This window comes from Pipistrellus hanaki (genome assembly GCF_964339955.1).
Source record: "Pipistrellus hanaki genome assembly, chromosome: 8".
Classification (NCBI taxonomy): domain Eukaryota; kingdom Metazoa; phylum Chordata; class Mammalia; order Chiroptera; family Vespertilionidae; genus Pipistrellus; species Pipistrellus hanaki.
The window spans coordinates 44,526,031-44,549,489 of NC_140510.1; the positions used below are offsets into that span (position 1 = coordinate 44,526,031).

The window sequence follows — 23,459 nt, forward strand, 5'->3', positions numbered from 1 at the left end:
GGGGGAGAGAGAAGTTGGTAGTGTGAGGAAGCTATAGGGAAGGGGAAAACTTAGACAAGTGAAGGAAAGGACCTTGTATAGAGGGAAACATTGGAGAGAGGAACCAAGGTGTGTGGGGTGGTGGTGGTGGTGGGAATCAGGGCCCTAATTTCTGACTTTAGAAAGGACCTCTAGATTGGGAAAAACACAGAAAAGTTATAAGAAGATATTCAGAAATTTGAGGGATTCGAGTGGGGAAGTACTCTAAGAAAACTCATCTTAATGGCCTGTATCTTTCCAAAAACCTATATAAGGTGGCCTCCTAGTTAGGAGTTACATCCCACGGAAATGATAAGTCTTTGAAGTGGCCACTATGAGGAACATCATCCCGGGTGCATTAGGGATGGAAACAGTGATTGCTCAACAGCACAAAAAGCCCAGGTGGAACGTACCTGAATAGCATCCCATGCTAATGAAGTTAATCAGTGTTTAAGATAACACATGCAGAGCATTCTGGAGAGCATTTGACAGTAGAGCCTCTTAAAAAATGTACATCACCACCACCATCTTTACCATTTATTGTCTCTAGTAATTCTTAGCAAGAAGGAGTAGAGAGAAATCAGGTACTGTGGCTTTCTTTAGGCTTGAGACTGGCTTGGATGACTTGGATGATGGGCAGAAAGGATGGCACGGGAATCAAGGTGAGCAGGAGAGGGCCCTTGAGGTCTTTGGGGGAATGGAAAAAAGTAGAGCCAAGAAGTGGCTTCCTGACTTTGAGTCTGGGTCAGGGGACTGCCAGTTACAACGAAGACAAAGCATATTAGGTGGAAGATGTCAAGAAAAGAGTTTGTAGAACTGAGATCTTGGGAACTTTTGAGAGATAATTGGAAACTAGTTATATAGCTCAAATGGTAGACAATTTTATGGCATAGAAATAAACATGGTTTAAAGTTTTACAGAGAGGAAGGGAGAGAGAGAGAGAGAGAGTTAGAAACATCGATGAGAGAGAAACATTGATCAGCTGCCTTCTGCACATTTCCCACTGGGGATGTGCCGGCAACCAAACCTGGGACACTTCAGTTCTCAGGATGATGCTCTATCTGCTGAGCCAAATGGGTTAGGGCAAATGTTTTTATTTGTTGCTATTTATTGAAGCACTGGTTTATGCTATGACTTAGTCCGTCTCACAAAACTCCATTCACATGAAAGTGTAAAATATGGAACTCTCTAAAGATAGAAAATAGATTGTTTGAGGCTTGCGTGGGGTGGATGGAGAGGTGAGGTTGGGGGTATAATAGCAGAGTGATAGGGCAATGAAGTGAGGTAATGAAAATATTCTCAAATTGACTGTGGTGATGGTTGCACATATCTGTGCATACACTAAATACTTTAATTGGGTAAATTGTACAATATGTGGCTATCTCAATAAAGTGTCAACATAAGAAACATTCAAACCTGTAGAGAATTTTTATGAGTTTATTTGAGCCAAACTGACAACAATTGCTAGAAAAAAAAAGCCTCAACCTATTGAGAAAATGCTCCTAGAAATTAATGTTTTTAAAGAATTGACAAATTGAGGAATCCTGAGATCATAATTTGAGAAGAATTAACAAAGTGATTGGTTGGGGGTGGGAACACCAAAGACTGATATCAGGGGAAAGGCTAGAGCACATGTGTCAAACACAAGGCCCGCGGGCCAAATCCAGCCCGCCAGGCCTTGCAATGTGGCCCGCACCGCGCTGTCATCACTGCACTCCGCTGTCAGTTTATGACATTGTCAGTTTATGACTGTTCAGTAAACCATTCGGCCCACGATTTAGGCTGGATTTTAGATTTTGGCCCCTTCTCTGATTGAGTTCGACACCCCTAGGCTAGAGAGAGAGGATAATGGGGGTCAAGTGCTGGAGAAGACGATATAGGAGAGTAACGTGAATTTTTCCAATAGGGAGAGAGAGAGAGGTTATGGAGAACAATGGATGGGAAAAGCCAGAGGGGAGCAAGAATGATGCCTCCTTCCCCCAACCCCTCACAGTGTGTTATAGAAAACCGAAGAAACCCAAGCAACACTTAGAGAAATTGAGTTACACAGTTTATTATGCCAGCGGTCTCAGAGAAGTTGCCTCCAAAGTCTGAGCAAACCAATATGGTGGAAGCTCTTCTTTTATCCCCTTTGGTTTCTTTTGTCCCCCAAATATGGATTATACTTCCGGACCTTTTGCAGGCTTTGCAAAAAGCCCCATGTGCTGGGATGGGGGTCTTGAGATCATATTTAAGGGCTTGGGCTGGTGCCAGCACTGATAACCCCCTCCGGGGGATGTGTATTGTCCATGGTTTATGACCTCTATAAAATGTGAGCTTTTAGGTAACAGGTCTTGCAAGACCAGATTCTGGAGAAAGGGACAGTGACTTAATTATAGGTTATCAAGAACATGCATTAGGTTACTGGCACAGATTCATTGCTAGACCCCCAAACATCAGGGTTACATTGGAATTAGCCTTTTAGCCTTCTCAAGTGGATGGAAGACAGCCAGGGGGAGAGCGTTATGGGGAAGTGGTCCATTTCAGTTGTGATAAGGAGGAAAGGAGTGTTCAAGAATAAGGCTAAGAATCATCTGTTGTTCACAATAGAGCAGAGGCTGCACTGTGCATGAAGAAGAGCTTGGCTGATGGTTCCCCTCTCACCTCTCCTGGCTCTTCTGAGTGGTACAGTTTTATGGAAAGAAAGGCTGTGATCCAGTTCCACTTCAAAAAATATATATATGGTGACATTGTACTATTTGAGATCTGATGCCATTTGCTGATGCTATTTATAATGTTTGAGTAAAACTGTTGGATGTTGTTTTTCCAGTAATTTATAATTTTTGCCATAGCATATATTTGATTCAGATACAATACAGACATTATGTATCCAAGGCTTACTCTCTCAAAGGAGGTTAAAATAGCCCTAGAATTCTGTGAATAGTTAGGGGGCTTCATTTTTTTTTTCTCTTTCTACACTGTTTAAGTCTATATAACGGCTCATCTCATAGAGGAGAGCACCGGAATAGGTTAGACTTTGTTGCTATAGCAAGCTGAAATTGTGTCAGACAGTATCCATCATCTGCCACAGAGTGTTGCTTGCAAAGGGGGCTTCATTTTTACTTAACCTGAGATGCTTTAAAGCAATTTGGCCATTTCCTTTACATCCTTCCATTTTCTTGACCTTGACAAAGACCTTTTCCCCAAAACTAGTTTTGCAAATTCCTGAATTCATTGATACCATCTGGCATGTCCTGTCACCATTACAGTTCAGAGAAGTAGCCGTGAAAGCATGCTTTTTATTTATTTTTTTATTTTTATCATCACTTCACAAGAGTTAGTGGGAGAAGAGCCCAACCACTGGCTGGAAGAAGCACGGAGGTAGGGAAGGTGCTGGGTTAGCTGCACTGGGACCCCCTCCTGCCTTCCAACCTCCCATCATGCACAAGCCTCTGTAAAATTACAAGATCCAGCATGTCATTCCTCTGCAGGTGGCTTGGGATCAGCTGAAACCACAAATGTTAAATCCTTAAATGCCAAAGGTCTGCTCTCTTACTTGGTAGAAGAATTAAGTTGCTGATTTGTTTTCTGCTCTGTTGGATGGATTTTGATTCTACCCCTGCAGTTTGCCTGAGGCTGATTAAAACAATGACCTCAGCGTTTCTGATTCCTTTTCAACCTGCAGCAGTGACCTTTAAAAACAGATTTCTCACTGTAATAGCTGCCAAGCTTTTCCCAGTAAGCTGCTCACTCACTTCCTCTTTTACTGGCAAATGTGAGTGTGAGTGCCCACACCGCCAACCCCATAGTACATACACTGATGGGTTCCTGGGCATCTATGTAAATGAATGACTTCTGAATGAAAACTTCATCAAGTGCTGAAGATGCTCTCACACAGGAGATTAAATATCCTCCAGAAATAAATCCACACCCTGTTATATTTACTATCTGCATCTATATATGTCTCTCTACAACTGAGTGAAAAAATTCATATATAATATTTTGCTGGTGCCACTGATTATTGCTGCCTAGAGAAGATGGGTATATAAAATACTGTCTAAAATAATTGATGATGAGATGCTGATTTATTGGAATTCTGGCCCAAACCATGCTTAGATGAAACACACACACACACATACACCCACACACACACACACACACACACACACACGAAGATACTATAGTGATTTCCATCTGAATTATACTTCTATTTTTAATCTACATGAAGTTTATTTGATAGATGGAAGCTTAAGTTCCAGGACAAGATAGAGCTTATGTAATTAAAATTATGTATTTTCATCCATATTGCACTTTCAGTAGAAATGGTGTCAGGCCTTCATAATCTGCCATTGTTTTCACATTCTAGGTCCATGATTATATAGTTATAGTCAAATAAGAGTTTCTCTTTTACCAATGCTGTTATTAAAGGGTATAATGAACTGGAAATAAGGATTTGGAAGAAATATGCAAATCACTGACTTTGTTCTATTAGTAGTACTCTGTCTCCAATTTTGTTGAGTATCATTTTCTTTACTATATGGAACCCACTGTGTGTGTTGATAAGGGAGTGGTTTCTTTGATCTATCTATGTGTCAGCTTGTCCCTGAGTTCTGTCCATGCCCATAGGAGCCTTTGTCTTGGTCTTGAGGGCTACCACCTTTAAGCCTAAACTCCTTATTCCCTCTCTACCTTTGTTTTATCAATCCCCAACAGTTTTTCTTAAAATATATATTTTTTAGAGAGGAAGGGAGAGGGAGAGAGAGGTAGAAACATCAACAATGACAGAGAATCAGTGATCAGCTGCCTCCTGCACGCCCCATGCTGGGGATTGAGCCTGCAACCCGGGCATGTGCCCTGACTAGGAACTGAACCATGACTTCTTGGTTCATAGGTCGATGCTCAACCACTGAGCTATGCCAGCTCGAACAGATTTTGTCTCTGGAACCTGTATTAGTCATTCTTCACTCGTTCCAGTTCTAATTTTGGCTGGAGGGGATGACTGTGATCCTGAGTTTGGAAGCAGTGGTGGCCTATCCTGCCACAGGTTGACTTCTAAAAGATCATCAGGCATTTCTTTGTCCAAAATTTAGCCTCTCGCTAGCATATCCCCTGTCATTGTTAGGTTAAAGGATTTTGGCTCCATCCCATCCTTGAGTTATGATTTAGAGGGCCTCCTTCTTATTAAGTGTTCTTCATCATAGTTGTAAAGGGAAGACTATCCTCTGCCACACCTGAGTGAGGCTCCTGCAGCCCTGGTTTGACCTTCCTACATGGAAGTCATTGCTTCCACAGTCACAGTCACCAAACAGGAAGAGGATAAGGGATTAAGTAGTCACTTTTGGACAAGATTTAAGTAAAACAAACAAAAAACTTTAATGGTCTAAAACTTTTAAAAAAGAAAGTAATTTATTGAGTGATGTGCTAGCCAGAAAAAGGAACAGGTCCCGGAGTCATGCAGACTAAACCACCAGCAGCAGAGGTAGATGGAGAGGATAGCGTGTCCACCATCCTGGAGATGACAGGCACTCTTATGCATGAACTTGGGGAAGGAATATATACATTGTTGTGAAAGAATTTACATTGGCTGAAGATAAAGGGGGGAGAACTCCATTTGTCTGAGTAACCAGACAACATATTACTTAGAGCCTCATACAGACAAATAGGAAATCTAGAAAAGAAAAAGTAGAATGGATTTGAAGTCAGACTCATTCTGGGTAGGTGCATAGTCCATAGAAGGAAATGTTTGCTCTTCAGGATTGGTTGTGGGCAATAGTCTGGAAGTTCATTCAAGATAAACAAATGGCCCTGTGTCAGTTATTCAGCTATTCTCTTTAGATAATTGCCAAAATAGCCACCTGGAGGTTAATTCACACTTTTAACATACATTCAGGAATGTTATCAGTCTTTGTTGGTCTCAGCCTGCAGTTGTTAGCTGATGAATAGCACTTGTCTCTCCCTTCTACCCCTCCAGCCTGCTGTAATTTAATTTAGGACATCTCAAAGTTTCTCCTTGTCATATAATAGTTGTCAATATCATTCTATATCAGTTCAATCATAGAAGCTGCAGGCCCAGTGATGAGGTGGTTAAGAGTGCTCACACAGGAATGGTTTGAATCATAATGCAGGTGGCATGGAGATTAAATTGTAGTGAAGACAGCAGGAATGTATTCCCGAGAACAATCACTCAGTGTCTGACCGGGTGTGGTGAGCTCTGCAGCTCCTTCCCTAGTCATGAGCTGGGCCTAAGGCAGTTCAGAATGTCCCTCATTCTCTACTTCATCAGTGCCCGCTGTCGGTGAACTCCCAGCTTCTGCCTCTGTCACCCACTCTTCATAGCCAATTCTTACTCTCCACCGATTTCCTTGAACTTGTTTCAGCCTTGCCCTTATTGCCACTTGAACCAGGGACTCAGACACCACTTGCTCCTTTTCTGATCACTAAAACCTAAGGTCAGCCCTACACAGCACCATACCCACCACCATACCAACCCCACACTCTGGGAACCAGTCCAACCCACAGTTTTTTCCCATAGTCTCTAAAATTTAACCCCCCAAACTCCATTTGTCTGAGACATCATGCTCGGCAGACAACATATTTAGAGCTTCATAAAAACAAATAGGAAATCTAGAACAAAGTAATATGGAATTTACCTTACCACATATTCTTCTTTAAAAATTCTTTTTTTTTTTTATTTTAGAGAGAGGGAGAGAGAGATGAAAACATCAATGATGAAAGAGTCATTGATTGGCTGCCCCCTGCACGCTCCTACTGGGGAAGGATTTCACAACCTGGGTATGTGCCCTGACCCAGAATTAAACCACACCCCCTGGTTCATAGGTCAACACTCAACCACTGAGCAACACTGCCAAGCTCTTCTTTTTTTTAAATCCTAAGATGAGGATATATTTTTCTAATTTTAGAGAGAGGGAGAGAAACATTGATTTGAGAGAGAGAAATATCAATCATCTGCCTCCCATTCATGCATGATGGGGGATTGAACTACAACCTGGATAGGTGCCCTGACCAGGAATTGATCCTACCGCCTTTTAGTGTATTGGAAGATGCCTAATCAACTGAGCCACACCATCCAGAGCAATACTCTTGGTTTAATAGAATGCCTTTTGCTATTTATCTATTTGTTTATATGTATTTCCATTCCTCTAAGCTTTGGAATATCAATCCAAGTATCATTTATTTGGAAGTCTGTAAATTTCACATTAAACAAGGAATTCTTCAGCAAAGATTGGTAATAAATGCTATTCTCAAGTAAAGCACTAGGTGGAGCATATAAATTTAAAGGAAATTTAAATTGGTGATGATGACAAATCATTTAACTCAAGAAAACTAAAAAATTTAAACCAAATTTATTTTGATTAATTTAAAGGTAGACAAATACAAAACAATATAACACTTTTTATAAGTATATGTAATCTAGGATAATGTAAGTAAAGTCATGAAAATTGTAATAAATATATTTTTTTCTCATCAATAGACCCTCCAAATCCCATAGCCAGAGCAGGAAAATGAAGCGGGCAGCAGTTTCAGAAGAACAGTAGTTGGAGAAGGCAGAGAAAGGGCTAGCAGGTCTTTTTTTTTTTTCACTGGCTGAGAAAATGAGGTGGTCTTTTTCAGAGTGGAAGGACCTTGCATCTATATCAGCTTCTAAGTTGCCAGCTTCTTTTTGGGAGCAAATAATTTTACGGAGTTTGATTGCCTGTACACATGGGAAGAGGTTATACATTGCTAATCACAGCAGGTCAAACTTTTAAAAGTTGTTTGTTAAATCGGTGAGATGGACAGCTGGGCGTGCAGACAGTCCGTAGGAGGTCAGAGATAACCATCCCAGCGCTGGTGGCACTGATTAGCTCATGCTCATATAAAGATGCTGAGTGCTGCTTTGTTTCTAAGGCAAGACATTGGAATCAGCCTAATGTTGATATATGTATTATGATTTCTCTCAAGTTTGCAGAATGATACCTATACTATGACATCATTTTTATAATTAAACACAGAATCTGTATGTTGTTCATGAGTGCATATTTGTATATAATCACTATTTAAAAATAGACCGGAACTGTGGTCTGCAAACTGTGGCTCTCGAGCCACATGCAGCTCTTTGGCCCCTTGAGTGTGGCTCTTCCACAAAATACCATGGCCTGGGCAAGTCTATTTTGAAAAAGTGGCGTTAGAAGAAGTTTAACTTTAAAAAATTTGGCTCTCAAAAGAAATTTCTATTGTTGTACTGTTGATATTTTGCTCTGTTGACTAATGAGTTTGCCGACCACTGGATCAGAAGGATACCCACCAAATAGTGACCATTCAGGAAAGGGGAGTGGTACGGAACATGGGTCACAAAGGGATTTTAAATGAACAAATGACACAAAATGTAAGCACTTATTGATTTATTGATGTTTGCTATATTTTTCTATGATGTTTCCTATAGTTTTAAAATTTCTCAAAAAGTTGGGGGTGCTACCTGTGGATAGCATGAGGGGACCTCCAAAGAAGTAACCCCATGAAAACAATATGCCTAACAGTGAACAGAAAAAAATGTGAGGAAGTGCTGGGATTGGCATTGGAGAAAAGCAGATGGAAGTAGTGGGTGGACCCATTTGGTAATGCTTCCCACTGGGGTAGAATAAAGGCTGGAGCTCTGGAGCTCACTAACCCCTGTGGTCCCTCCTCGACAGGAAGAACGTGGGGACCTGGACTGGACTTGCTCTTCCTGTCCCTTCCTCTGAAGTCTCTGTGATAAGACTTCATGGGATGAGACTGTGAACGAGTCATCTTCATTGCCTCCTTCCCGCTACATTATTTGCTGTCTTAGTGCTAATATTCTTCGGATAAACTTCTAGGCATGAAAGGATGCATACCAGAAGACCCTATCGCGTGGAAGATGCTGAAAAATACTGCCTTGAGGATGATTTGGTCCATCTCGAGGTTCTGGATGAGGTATTAAACATTTAGTAGATAATTCTCACAGATGACATCTGTTTCATGTGAATGGTCTGGTCTTTCTGTTTGGACCCTATTCCCCTATAGTTGCTTGAAAGTTTAATTGTTTGCGTAGCCTTGGTGAAGCTCAGGGTGCATTTGGTTACTGTGACATCCTGCACAGTTTTTAATAGTCTCTGAAATGTCCTAAATGATGATGAAGAAAGGATTAGATTTTTTTTTTTCCAATGAAGCTCTTTGCGTTGTAGATGTTACTGTGTTATATGAGCTCAAAAAATGTTTTTCTGTAAAAAAAAAAAATGCAGTTTAACCCTGAAATGAAGATGGTTGTTCGGTCTTCATAAAGAGGAGCTTCACTTAGGGAAATTGTGAAGTTAATATAGCTTGAGTTCCCAATTTGAAAATTGTGATAATCCCTGTTTAAAATATGCATGTTTAATAGAGCTGTTAATTGCACTGGACCTGATTCTCCTGATTCTACCTCTGGGGACCCTTAACTGCAATGCATGAAACATTAAGTATTTTATAAAAGTGTGCAATTCTATATTCCCATCGCATAAATTTTAAGTTCAGTACTTTTAGAAATAAAGTTACTCTTTTGTCTACATTTTATCAATAGGAATGACCTATTAAATCAAATTCTAAATAGAGAATTTTGATTGGGTAAAATACATTTTTCATAATAACAAATAAAACCTTTGCTGGATATTCAGTGTCTCTTAGCAAGTCCCAGGGGGGCCTAATTCTTTCATATATTCTTATTTTTTCTTTTTTTCAAGACAGATATCGGCTTTTAGTATCATTAGAGTCACTGTATGTTTTAAATTAACTACTTTTATCTTTTAGAGGAAAATATAGGGTGTTCCAAAAAATGTATACACAATGTAACAGCTAAAACTCAATTTTGAAAATGAAATGTATTTTAATAAACACTGCCTTTATAATTACTCAAAGTGTGTGTGTACATTTTGGGGACACCCTATATTCTTGTAAGGATAATTATTTTTGTTTTCGGAGTCTCTCCCTTATTGGAAATGATGTTGACTCTCAATGCCATTTATCCTCTTCTTAGGACACAATTATTCACCAGTTGCAGGAGCGTTATGTGGACTTGGTCATTTACACGTATGTCGGCGACATCTTAATTGCCTTAAACCCCTTCCAGAATCTAAGCATCTACTCTCCACAGGTAAGCGATTCTTTAAGAACATGTTGCTTCTTAATAGGATATTAAAAACCACAAGGGAAAATGAATAGAAGGAAAAAGTGAGAATAAAACTATGCCCCCCCCCAAGGGGTGTTATCCCAAACTACAGATAATAATGCCACACAGATGGAATTCTTACATTTTGGGGGGACTTTTTAAAGCAAGATATAACAATGATGCCTAATATTCACTTAGTGCTTGCTGCAGGCATTGGGTTACCTCATTTACTTCTTACAACCCTGGGAAACAGGCACTATTATTAAGCTATTTGGTATGTGAGGAGACTTAACATAGTGAGGGTCACTCCGTGGCATGAGCTCATGAAGCCAGTAAGCGAAGAGCTGGAATTTGAACTCAGGCCTGTAGATTCTACAGCCTTTCTGGTGCTACAGTTCCCCAAACAAGAGACAAAGCCTTGGTGTCATGGCAGCAGGTACAGCATTAGAAGGCCCAGTGGAGTAGTAGAAGAGTCCTTTAAACTAATGGTCTTTTCTTCAGTTTTCCAGACTTTATCATGGGGTGAAGCGTGCCTCAAATCCCCCCCACATCTTTGCATCAGCAGATGCTGCTTACCAATGTATGGTTACTTCCAGCAAAGACCAGGTAAGAACTCACATTCCTTCTCTACCAAGTCACACAGTGGAATGTGTTCCGTCTTCCTCGGCAGCTCCTGAGTCTTCCAGAAAACCAGTTCCACTCTGGTTGCTGGTATTGGCTCTAGGAAATGGGAAATGAAGTAGTAGCTTGGTGGAACAGGGACAGTGGGGAAGCCAGAGCAGCGGAACATGAAAACCCTTCTCAAGAAACATGAAACTGTCCTGTCAAGATCACACATTTTCAATGTAATAAGGATATTTCTAATGTGAATCTGAGACACAGAGCTAACAGAAACCTAATGATGTGCAATGACTGTAGTAAAAAGAGAATGTAGAATGACAAATGCAATTCATTCCTATTTAGGTCTCAGAATGTTCACGGTCCAGTCCTTTTTGTATGAACTACTGCTCACAGGTTGACAGTGGCCAGGCACTACACTGGTTAGCTGCTGAGAAATTGTGATGGATTTGGTAAATACTGAACAAACCTTGCACTCGATGCCAGTTAAGCACAAAGCTAACCCATATGTTTGAACCTGCTGGACCTCCAGTTCAGAGTGGTGGCCTATTCAACTTGGACCCTTCCTTTGCTTTCAATGTGTTTTCCTTTGTGTCTTTATTTTGTTTAAAGTAGAAATAACCTTATTTTGTGAGGAAATCTGACAAGAGAGTTATTATTTGTATATTTCCTAAGACCTGTGAAGTTCCTGCTTTGGATTTGTTTAGGAATAGATGAAATTATAACAGTGCCAATTACAAAATGGAGTACATGGATACATGGTTTCACCATTGGTTAGAAAGTTGGCTTCTCCAAATTCTTACTTTTCCCAGAGACTTTGGAGTGTCCATAGATTTCACCGAGAGGAAATAAATGGAGAGACCTATGTGTTACTCAAGAAGTTGTCCTACCATGTTGTCTTTTTTCCGGCACCACTTCTGTCACCAAAATGTGTGTCTTCCAACACCAGCCAATTTTCCGACACCAATTGGATATCCAACGGTTCAATCCATTTAGTTCTAACACTACATCCAGTGTTAACATAGACATCACAAGGTCAGAGTTCAGTCCACAAGACTGTCCCCACTTCAGATGCCAGCAGCAAATGGGCTGTCCAGATTACCCACACTTCTGCCTGGCTGACTACAAATTCAGGGATTCTCACAATCCCCTTAGGTTTGAAATTTCAGTAGAACAACTCACAGAACTAAGAAATACTACTTATGTATACTAGTTTATTATAAAAGTTACAACCCAGGAACTGAACCAAATGGAAGAGATGCAGATGGCAAGATAGAGGGAGGAGGGGTGTTGCAAAGCTTTCATGCCTTCTCTTGGCACTCCCCCCTCCCCACACCTCAGCATGTTCACATCAGAATGAGGTTCTCTGAATCTTCTTTACCCAGAGTTCTTATGTGTCAAACCGTCTTTATCCCCTCTCTCTTCCCCAGAAGTTGGGATGGAGGGGCTGAAAGTGCCCATCCTCTAATCATGTGTTTGGTCTTTCTGGTGGCCAGCCCCCATCTTGAAGCCCCACCTTGAACCACTTTGGTTAGCAGTTGGGTTTGGTTGAAAAGTACTTGTTTGTGAAATAACAAAAGATATTCCTGTCACTCCTACCATTCAGGAAATTCTGAGGGCTTTAGAAGCTTTGAACCAGGAACTAAGGACAAAGACCAAATGTATGGTTTTTTAAATTATACTGAGTCCACTAATCTCTCTTATATGTAAGGAGCTCCTAGAAATGAATGATAAAAAGACCAAGAATACAAAAATATAGGCAAGGTATATGAACTGGTCACAAAAAAGAGAGTATGAATGACCTTAAACATATGAAAAGATACCTATCCTCACTCATAATAAAAGAAATGCAAATTAAAACTACCATGAGATACCATTTTTTTAAAAAAAACCTATCATATTGGCAAAAATCCAACATACTTTGGTGAGGCTATAGGGAAATAGGTACTTTCATATATTGGCACAAGCCTTAGGAAGCAATTTGGTACTACCCATCAGATATGGAAATGCATTTACCTTTTGATGCATCAACCTCATTTCTTGGAATTTATTCTATAGATGAACCTACATATAATTTTTAATGACCTATGTATAGAGTTCTTCATTGCAATACTGTTTACAGTAACAAAAGGGAAAAAAATTAAGTATCCATATGGGACTGGTTAAATTGATTATAGTACATCTACCCAGTGGATGTTCTGAAAAGGAAAGGTATATTGCTGAGTAAAAAATTAAGGTGTTACAGTGGTGGATGTTCTATGAAAACCATAGCTGAACACATAGGATGTTTTCTGAGCTGTGAATTCCTCACCAACACTCTTGTTTTCTGTGTCAGTGCATTGTCATCAGTGGAGAAAGTGGCTCTGGGAAGACAGAAAGCGCCCACCTGATTGTCCAGCATTTAACTTTCTTGGGCAAGGTACTGACCAACCTGCTTTATGTATTATGGCTACAAGTTTCTGCAGCAATTTTATAAGTGATGGAAATATTATTTTTGTTGTCTTTTAGAGCTTGCATCAAAACATTCCCTCTTTAGTATGTTTGCCTCCTGATAGCTAGGGCTCTTAAGATGTCAGCATGACATCTTTCTTTCATGTAGTGAGAAAAAATAATGCCAGCACAAATTTACTAGATTATTGGCTATTAATTTTTTATGTTTTTAATACAATAGAATCAGCCATTAAGTACTAAAAGTGGATAAACATTAGAAACAGGATCCAGGAGAGCCACTAAGGTGATCAAAAGATTTAAAGTAGGAATCTTTGAGCAAAAGTTGAGGAAAAGAAAAAAATTTCAGCTTGGTTAAATGGACATTGAAAAAAATGACTTAGAAATGGTTTAGCAGTTATGTATGCTCAGAATTAGTATATTATGAGACCTAGAAAGAATTTAAGGAATATTTGTTACAGATGAGGTTTTCAGTCATCATGACTGAAAAAAAAAAAGTTATGGGATCTCTTTATTTAAACTTGTTTCTAAATGGTTTAGGCATTTTAATTGTCAAGGATTTTAAGTGAAGTGTGTTGGACTTAAAAACTGATCTAGCGTCATCTGATGCCTACGCGCTGGCAAGTTGCTCATCTGAGAAAACAATGCTGGAGGTTGATGCTCATTTCCCCAAATGAAGTTCTTCTAAAAAATATCCATAATGCGAATCCTATGGGCAGGGAAGGATGCCTGGCAAATTGCTCGGTTAGTGTTTCTGGAGGCTCCTTTTAACTGCTCTCTGTTTGGCACAGGCCCATAACCAGACCTTGAGAGAGAAAATCCTGCAAGTCAACTCCCTAGTGGAAGCCTTTGGAAATGCATGCACGGTCATCAATGACAATTCCAGCCGCTTCGGAAAATATCTGGAAATGATGTTTACACCAACAGGAGCTGTGATGGGAGCAAGAATCTCTGAATATCTCCTGGAAAAGTCCAGAGTTGTAAAACAGGCAGTGTGGGTGCACTATTTTATTGCTGGTTTTGCTCTGCGATGCAGACCAGGAGGCTTTGGGAATTTTAGTTGCTGCATTTTTACTCTTGTTCTTAGCATCCTGATAGCTAGGAGGGTTTCCCCTTTCCTCCCTCCCCCAACCCTCTTTAGGAGCACAGAGTTATTGAAGCAAAGGGTAAATTGTGATTTCTAACTGAAACGATGTTTACAAGCAGATACAAAGGGCTGGCTGGGGTGGGAGTACTTTGGTATAGCTATATCCATTTCTCCTGAGTTGGTTATACCAGGTAGAATTTAACAATATTGAGCATACTTTTAAAAATCACTAGGCCCCTTAAAATTGAACTTGTCTTAACAAAAAGTACTGAGAATATTCTAAATGTTAATGTTTTCCTCTAGATTGAGAGAGGAAAAACTATTTTCTTTTAAGAAGAGCAGGACAGCATGGACTGCTCTGGGTTTGGGTGCTGGCTCTGATACTTATTGTGTGACTTTGGGTAAGTCACTTAACCTCTCTGTGCCTCATCTGTGAAATGGAGATGACACTAGAGCCTACCGCATGGGTTTGCTGTAAAGATTAATAGTTTGTTTATATGAACTGCCTTTGAAAAGTGCCCAATATGGTACATGTTATCAGAGTTAGCCACTTTTTCTATTATTATTACTACTAGTGGCCGGTGGCAGGAAGATTCCTGCAATAGGGCTTCCTGCTGCGGTCACTGCCCCGCCTGCTTCCCTCCCTTCTCCGCCTTCCGGCTTGCTTCTCCTCAGCTTTGCTCCCTTCTGCAGGCTTGGCTTCTTGCTATGCTGTCTTGTTATGTAAATTAATTAGTCAATGTGGCAGCACTTAAAGAGTAAAATAGACTGAAGACACATTGATTGAGTAGAAGATGGCAGCTTTGCAAGTCCTGTTCAGCTGATTCTGTCCTCTTCTGGGCACATAATAGGATTCCCCCTCTTGGTAGCTTGTAGCTAGATGTGGTCACATGACCAATTCTGGCAAATTAGCCTCTAGAGCTCTGGCAAAGTGCAAGATGGTGACTGCTCTATCAGCCTGGGCCCAGGAGTGACTACGGTAAACACAGCCTCCCCACCGCCCCTCCCTGCTGGCTTTCAGTGGATGTACTCTGAGCAAGAAGTAAATCTTTGTTGAGTTGAGCTATTTAGATCTTGGGATGTTTGTTATTGCAACAGAACTAAGCTAATCCTGATTGATACATGATGAAAATCAAGTTGAAATTATGCTAGGAATGGATATTGGTAGGCAAAGTTTGAAAGAATTGGAACTAGAGGTCACTGAAAAAAAAAAAAAAAAAAAGGAAGAAGAAAAAAACTATAGGAAGATAAGACCAAGAAGGATGAACCAAAGCCCCCACATTTACCAGAGGTTAGAGAACAAGTAACATTCATACCAGGCACACAGCTTCATAAAGCCCTATAAAGCACACCACCATCACCACATGCTTGTGTTAGAAACCTGGGAGGTAGACGCCAGGTCCCTTTTCCTCACTGCCTTCATTCATTCTATTAGGATTTTTTTTTTAGTTATTCTTGCAAAACATATCTTTAGGCTTACTTTTGTTCTTCTTCATCAGGGCCATTACCCAGTTTAAGCCACTCTTACAACCTAGTCTTCATCTGTCAGCTAGAGTGTATTTTTCTCAACAAAAATGTACTCATGTCACAAACTTATAGTGCACCCTGGCTCCAGCATGTCAAATAATTCTAATTGATTAGTCAGCAAAATCTCCAATATGGCCTAACAACTCCTTGTGTTGGCGTGCCCTGCCTACCTGCCCACCCCTTCTCACTAGCATTCTTTGGGATCTGTGTGGGTATCACACTCCCAGACTTTGTGAATATGCTGCTCCCTCTCTTTTGAATGCTTTTCCCTTCTCTCTGTAGCTCCTTCCAGCCCTTTCGCATGCTTCAGAGTTTGATTTAAGTGTTATTTTCCTAGAGATTCCTTCCCCTGACTTGACACAAGTAGCCTTCTTCATCTCAGCCCCTGCTTTGTCTCTTTCAAAGTCCTCATCACAAGTTTCCTTATTAAATCATCTGGCTCCATCACTAGAAGGGGAACTCCAGAGGGCCTGGATTTCCTTGCATCTGGTGTAGTGCCTGCCATGATTGGAACTCAATAAATTTATAAATTGAGTGAACAAATGAGTGAGAAACAGCAAGTAGAGAAATCTATTGTAGATTATAGGGCAGAAATAAGAAGAGCTTTGACAATCAGAGGATTGCTAGGATATCCAGGAGAAGTTGGAGAAAAGAGTGGGGCCCATGTCACAAATAGGGACAAGGAATAGAAGCAAGACAAAATTTATTTCCATAGAGCTAAGTTGGCCAAGGGGAGGATTTGCCAGAATTCTCGGGGTTGAACAGAAGAGACCATCTTCCTCTAGAGCCGTGGTTGGCAAACTGCGGCTCACGAGCCACATGCGGCTCTTTGGCTCCTTGAGTGTGGCTCTTCACAAAATACCACAGCCTGGGCGAATCTATTTTGAAGAAATGGCGTTAGAAGTTTAAGTTTAAAAAATTTGGCTCTCAAAAGAAATTTCAACCATTGTACTGTTGATATTTGGCTCTGTTGACTAATGAGTTTGCCTACCACTGCGAAAGAAAAAGATCCAGAGCAGTTGTACTTTCCCGTTCCTTGTCTCGTCATAAGCTGACAGCAGTCCATAGACCACACTTAGAGTAGCATCTATCTGAAAGGACCCTGGCCAGGGTGGCCTCGCAGAGGGTGGACAGCAGTAGACCAGGGGGACTGATGCATGTCATTTTGCATTGTGTTAGAAAGAGTACAAGTTTGAAAGCGTGAAAACCTCAGTTTGGGACCAAGTCCATAATTAGCTATACAAACTGGTGAGCCACGTAGGGTTCCAGAAGAGTAAGGAGTTTGGCTGAGCCTTCTAAGATGTATATCATTGTCTCTGAAGTAACCTGGACTACTAACAGAAGGCATGAGCACAGATGCATAAGTCATTTGGACTGGAATAGAAACACGTATAACCAGAACTGTTATCTTAGATGTTCCATTCTGTGTACAGTAAACCTAAGTGTGTTTAATAATGTGACATGGTTGCAATTACTATACTAATCCTATCACTATTACTATTCTGTAATTGGGATGTAGCATACTGAATTGCCTGAAAATTCAAATTTGCTACAGAATAATATATTGCAGAGAAAGGAAATGTTATGAAATAGTTGGGGTGTGGAAGCCCAAAATATGTTATTGATAATGTCCCCTCTTCCTTTTTGTTCTCAGGGGAGAGAAAAATTTTCACATATTTTACTATATTTATGCTGGTCTTTATCACCAAAAGAAGCTTTCTGAGTTCAGACTTCCTGAGGAAAAACCTCCTAAGTAAGTGTCAGGGATTTTAATTGTGGACTTTTAATGGATATGTAACTAGCAGTTGACAAAACTTGAAAAGAAATGGGGCTGTTCTCCTCACTGGACATCCATAATGCCTTCAGCTGAAATACCGAGGGTGAGATGACAGGGACGGCCTCTCGCCATTTGCATTTTCTAGAATGTTCAAAACTCGAGTGCAGGCATTTTGCTCAGCGATGTCCACCACCATTCCACCACAGTACTAGGGAATTCTCCTGCAAAGAAGGAGCCCAATGGTGCCCCGGTGTTTGGGGTGCCATTTGCCAAGTCAGTGATCCTTCTGTTTGATCCTTCTCTATTTAGGTACATAGCTGATGAGACTGGAAGGGTGATGCATGACATAACTTCCAAGGAGTCTTACAGAAGACAGTTCGAGGCAATTCAGCATTGTTTCAGGATTATAGGCTTCACTGACAAGGTGAGTGTAGGAGAGAAGGAGAGAAGTGTTAAGTATTTTTGGATCAATGTGCGTGTTGGGTCAGAGCCCCTCTGGTAGGGATGGGACTTTTTTGGATGCCAGGAATTGGGAGGAGATATGAGCAGCCAGAAACAGATGGGAGAGATGTCATTGCAGGCCAAGCGGCCATCGCAAACACAGCAGCCTACAGCGACAAAGCAGCCATTCAAAGTACCCCCCAAAGCAGCCGCACTCTGGCTGGTCAGCAACACGTTTTGACTAACTCAGACTGCAGAGGCTTCTTGCCAGATAGTGACGTCAGTGTCACATGAGATAAAGGTACCCCTGTGCAGCGCATACAGTAAAACTACATTGTCGTTGCCTTTGCACATGCACACGGCACATGGGCCTTTAACATCCGCATGCTCTGATCAGAGTTCCCACCATGAGTCAAGACTTGAATGTTCTAACGTGTGGGGAGGCTACTTGCTTCCCAGATGCCCCACGCTGGTCATGGCATAGGTGCCACTACTCAAAGTTGGACCTGAGGACCAGAAACGTCATCACCAGAGAGCGTGTTAGAAATGCAGACTCTCAGGTTTAACCAAGAACAACAGAATCAGAATCTGCATTTTAACAAGACACACAGGTGAACATTAAAGGCGAAGGACTGTTGTTGTAAGTGCCATGGGCCTATGAGTTGTTGTTGTTGTCATTCACTCACTGCAGCTGTGATACCAAATGCCAAAATACGGCCGCCCTTTTCTGAGCAGGGGTTGTTCCATCCATGACAGTGGGTTATGTAATAGAAGCACAGGAATGTGTAGGTTACATCCAAGTTACAGAAATATATTTATGCAAGTATTTCCTTGACCACCAAAATAAGTTAATCTAAACCTTTCAACTCACAGTCACTGCCTTCTCCATGGTGCACAGTTGCACATTATTAACTGTAGTTCTAAGTACTGCACTCTTCTTATCGTACTAGATACAGGCTGTCTCTATTAAATATATGCTAGAGGTGACAGAAAGTATTTATAACCCGAGGCTCTCAAATATTATTCCGTGATACATTTATGTCATAGTTTCTGGGCTTCATGCCATCAATTTTGCAAAATATACAGATTCTTTTGCTTTTCCAACTAGGGAGGTGAATGATTAGGAAGTAGGCGAGAGTGTTAAATCTTAGGGGATTAGATTACAAGACAGTTGAGTTACCGTGGGACAGCCATTCTGGATAAAGGATTGCTTTTGTAATCCAATGAGTTTGGCCAGCCCTTCCCTCCCCAGCATCGTTGATTTTAGTCATAAGAATACCTTTCTTCTTCCTTTAAGCCAGCTGTTAATTTTCTCTGTCAGCCTCCCACGGACTTTAAACTGACAGACAGTGGAAAATCCCAAAGGTCAGATAAAAATAGATTTATATTTCCCGTGGCTCCTTAGGGGAGAGCAATTGAACAGGCTCCAGCATTGTTAAAAGACCTTTATGGTTATTAACTTATAGAGCTGTTGTTATCAAAGATGCTTGCTAGAGCCGTTGAAAGCCCTGGCCATGCCACAGTGTTTAGGGGCATAGTTTCTTAAAAAGGAACAGCAACAATAGAGAAGGGGTTGCAATATTTTGCTTTCAATAAGTACAGTGATTGATGGTTATAGAATACTGTGAAGAGGCCCTAACTGGTTTGGCTCAGTGGATAGAGTGTCGACCTGCGGACTGAAAGGTCCCAGGTTCGATTCCAGTCAAGGGCATGTACCTTTGCTCGCGGGCACATCCCAGAAGGAGGTGTGCAGGAGGCAGCTGATCAATATTTCTCTCTTATCAGTGTTTCTAATTCTCTATTCCTCCCCCTTCCTCTCTGTAAAAAATCACTAAAGTATTTTTTTTTTTTTAAAGAATACGGTGAAGAGATTGGTCCTAACTCTAAATGAAAATATATTGTGGTACTGGTCTAGTAATACAGATATACTGGAAATAATAATAAAACACCTGCTTAGGATACAGTTTAAAAAAAAAAGAAATTAAATATACTATTTAATTTCTTGAAGTAAGCCATCCTAACCTCTGTGCAAAACAACAACAAAACAGAAGAAACGAATGAATGGTTGCATTAATAAATATGAAAAGAAAGAAATGTAAAAAGTGGTAAACATTCTTAATTTGTGCCTTATCTGAACTGTTAAATGAAAAACCAGAATATAATTACATGTGTGTATATCATGTCCCATATTAATTCATATTGAAATAAATCAATTTATATCAGTTAGCAACATTGGATATGGAAGAAAAAGGCTGGATCTTACCTAAATTGTGTGGTTATATCTTTGTCTATACCTCTATAGACAACCTGTTTTGCTGAACTAACTTAGTTCACTCTGTTTATAAATTCAAAATAATTTGACTAAATTCAGAGATTCAATTGAATGTAGTGAGGCAGAGGATGCCAAAAAGCTGGTGTTACAGAACTTTTTCTAAAAGCTTTCTGAGGGACACTTCTAGACAGAATAATAATAACAGTTCCTTGCAGGAGATGGGGGAATAGACCTAAAACCCTATGATGAAGATTGGTGCTTTCAATTCTTACTTTTGGAGTCAAACCTTATTATATTTGTTTAGTACAGGATGGTGCAAAAGTAGGCTTGCAGTTGTGAGTATGCAAAACAGAGTTTATTCTTGTATTATTATTAATTGTGTTATTTTTCATACAAACAGCTGTAAACTTAATTTTACCCCACCCTTTATTATGTTTATGTTGCTGGGTATGTGGTTTATAACATATTAGAGTTGTAGGTATGTTCATATTTAATACTACATGAAAATCTTTTAGAAGATTATATATGTGATGGTCAAGATTGGATAGTTATTGCAGATCCCTTAATGAAAGTTAGATGGCTTTGAGATTAGGGCAAATTTCTTTTCCCTTCAAAATCAATTATGAGTTGGGAAAGGAGTATATTCTGAGAAAGAAAGAAAAAAAAAAAAAAAAAGGAAAGGCAGCGAACATACATCCTGCATGGGGCTTTGTGGAAAAATGCTCTTCTCCACTTTTGTTAGTCGGTGGTGAAACTGAACTCATACTTATCAGCAATGAATTGGGAAAACCAGCTGGAGGAGTTGTTAGTCTTCTTGATAATTTTTTTTTCTGTCCTGAGAGAGGCATTTTCATACAGAACATTGGAAACTGATTAAAAAAAAAAAATGAGATAGGGCACCATAGCAACATTCTGTAGGAAAGGCAGGGTGGCCAGGAAAGGCTCCCTAGCTGGTGATGAGCCAAGAGGAAAGGAGCAAGGCAAGGAAGGGGGAAAATCCTCCCCAGGTGGCTGTGGGAGGAAGAGAGGAGACATCTGGTTAAGAAGAACTGAGGAGGAATAAATCCCACAGATGGGCATACTACTGATTGAACTCTTCCATGATTAGAACATAAGAGTTGATATAAGTCCCTAGGCTAGAAAGGAAGAACTAACCCAAGGGTGAGATTGAAGGAGTCAAGTGGAATAGCGTGAATGTGTAGCATGGGAGCCTCTTCATGCTAAGAGCTCATTAATTAGGTGGATTTTGATATTCCTTCTCGGGTTCTCTCTCTGAGGAAGGAGACTTCAGTCATTCCCGTAGTATTTGAACGCCAGAGATATTGCTGAAGGTCAGAGATAATTTCCCTCTTTAAAAGAGAACATGTGTGAGCATTGTGCAGAAGATGATGTTGCTAGAGAAGTGATGTGGCGAAAACCACCAATTCTTTTGGAGGTGATCACTCCAATGCCTAGGCACCACTAGTTGGGAGGTTTCATGGCTTGTACTGTTATACATGATGTGTGTTTGTGTGTGTATTAGAAGAAATACATTTTGAGATAATTGGACATAGAAATAACAGACAGAACCCACTGCTCTCCCTTACTCTCTGGGATCTGCCTCTCTGGGAAGTGGCTCACTGGTGGCATTCTGTAAACCTCACACTGTATTGATGAAGGTAATGAGGTTCCGTCATGTTCAATCCAGGCTAGTCTCAGGAAACTCATTTGGTAGGTGCTCCCTTTAGCCGCTCTTAAATTGCGTGATTAAAACAGCGCTCCTTGGAGGAGTCAGAAACATGGCATCTTACATTTGATTCAGAAGTTTAAAGAACAATATTTAGCTACAGTAGAACCTAGTTTAAAATCCTCATTTGTCTTTGAAGCATTACCAGGCATCCAGCAGATGTCGCTATACAGTCTGTATTCAGCTTTTTGGCTTTTACCGAGTAAAGTTTACAGGAAGGCTCAGTTGGGGACAATGCTTTACCAATGCTTTGATGACAGTTTCTCTCAGTTTGCATGGTAATAAATCAAGTTCCCCAGCAGAGTATTTTTGGTGAAAGTGCTTTTCTCTATCTAGAAGCATAAGATGCAGAAATTTCCCGGCTATATATTTCATTCTCTCACTATAGGAATGCAAATGTTTTAAATAAACAAATATATATTATTTTTACTATTAATGCTACTTATGTATCCAACTTCAATATAAAAATAGAACTGAAGATCATCTGTACTGTTTTTACAACACTTGTGAAACCAAATATGTGCAGTTTTCCCCCCACACCAACCAATTCTTCTACAATTCAATTGAACTCTGATGCTGTCTATCCCATACGTTAGGGGCTCAGTCCCACATGACTGCCCCAACTTCAAAAACCAATTGCAAACACCAAAGATTTTTTTACCTCTGACTGATGGGCTATAAATGGGAGTTCCCAAGACCCCTCTCTTCAGGCTCAATAATTTGCTAGAAGGACTCACAGAACTCAGGAAAACAGTTTACTTACCGTTACTATTTACTTATTGTTATAAAGGGCACAACTCAGGAACGGCCTACTGGAAGAGATACATAGCTCCAGGTATGGGGAGAGGGAGCGCCACTTCCTCTCTCCTCTCTGATGTGTTCATTGAACCATAAATGCTCTGAACCTCATCAGTGAGGGGGGTTAGTGGAGGTCATAGGCATGACTGGTTAAATCCTTGCTGCTGGTGATTAACTCAATCTCCAGCCCTTCTTACTTCCCCCTGGAGGTCCAGGGTTTGGCTAAAAGTTCTAACCTTTTCATCACAGGGTTAGAACTTCTTTCCTCTGGAAACTAGATCCCATCCTCCAAGCACATTAGGATGGACTCAGGTTGGAAGGAGCTTATTATGAATAACAAAGGACATGCCTCTCAGCCTTATCACTCAGAAAAATTCCAAGGTTTTTCCAAGCTCTTGTGCCAGAAACCAGTCTGAAGACCAAATACTGTATACTTCTTACTAATCACAATAGCACAGATCTATTGAGTCTTTCAAAATAATTCCTAACCTCATTCATAACTAAATACTCCATCATTTAACTTCAAAATGTTCTAGCGAACCATTAATGCCCTGCCAACTGTTTCGTAAGAGCTATATTCAAAAAAAGGTTAAGGAAACATTTCCCCTT

At 40.4% G+C, this 23,459-nt stretch overlaps 1 protein-coding gene across 1 annotated transcript in view; it reads left to right on the forward strand.

Moving 5' to 3' along the window:
- The window catches only part of MYO3B (myosin IIIB), a gene marked incomplete at its 3' end in the record, with an annotated part of 334,099 nt that overhangs the window by 126,820 nt on the left and 183,820 nt on the right, over positions 1–23,459 (forward strand). Inside the window, exons 9-15 of the mRNA XM_084892298.1 lie at positions 8,853–8,949; positions 10,025–10,141; positions 10,658–10,762; positions 13,110–13,193; positions 14,014–14,216; positions 17,491–17,589; positions 17,923–18,037. Of these exons, the coding sequence (XP_084748424.1) occupies positions 8,853–8,949; positions 10,025–10,141; positions 10,658–10,762; positions 13,110–13,193; positions 14,014–14,216; positions 17,491–17,589; positions 17,923–18,037 (820 nt within the window). The remainder of the gene's footprint in view (positions 1–8,852; positions 8,950–10,024; positions 10,142–10,657; positions 10,763–13,109; positions 13,194–14,013; positions 14,217–17,490; positions 17,590–17,922; positions 18,038–23,459) is intronic.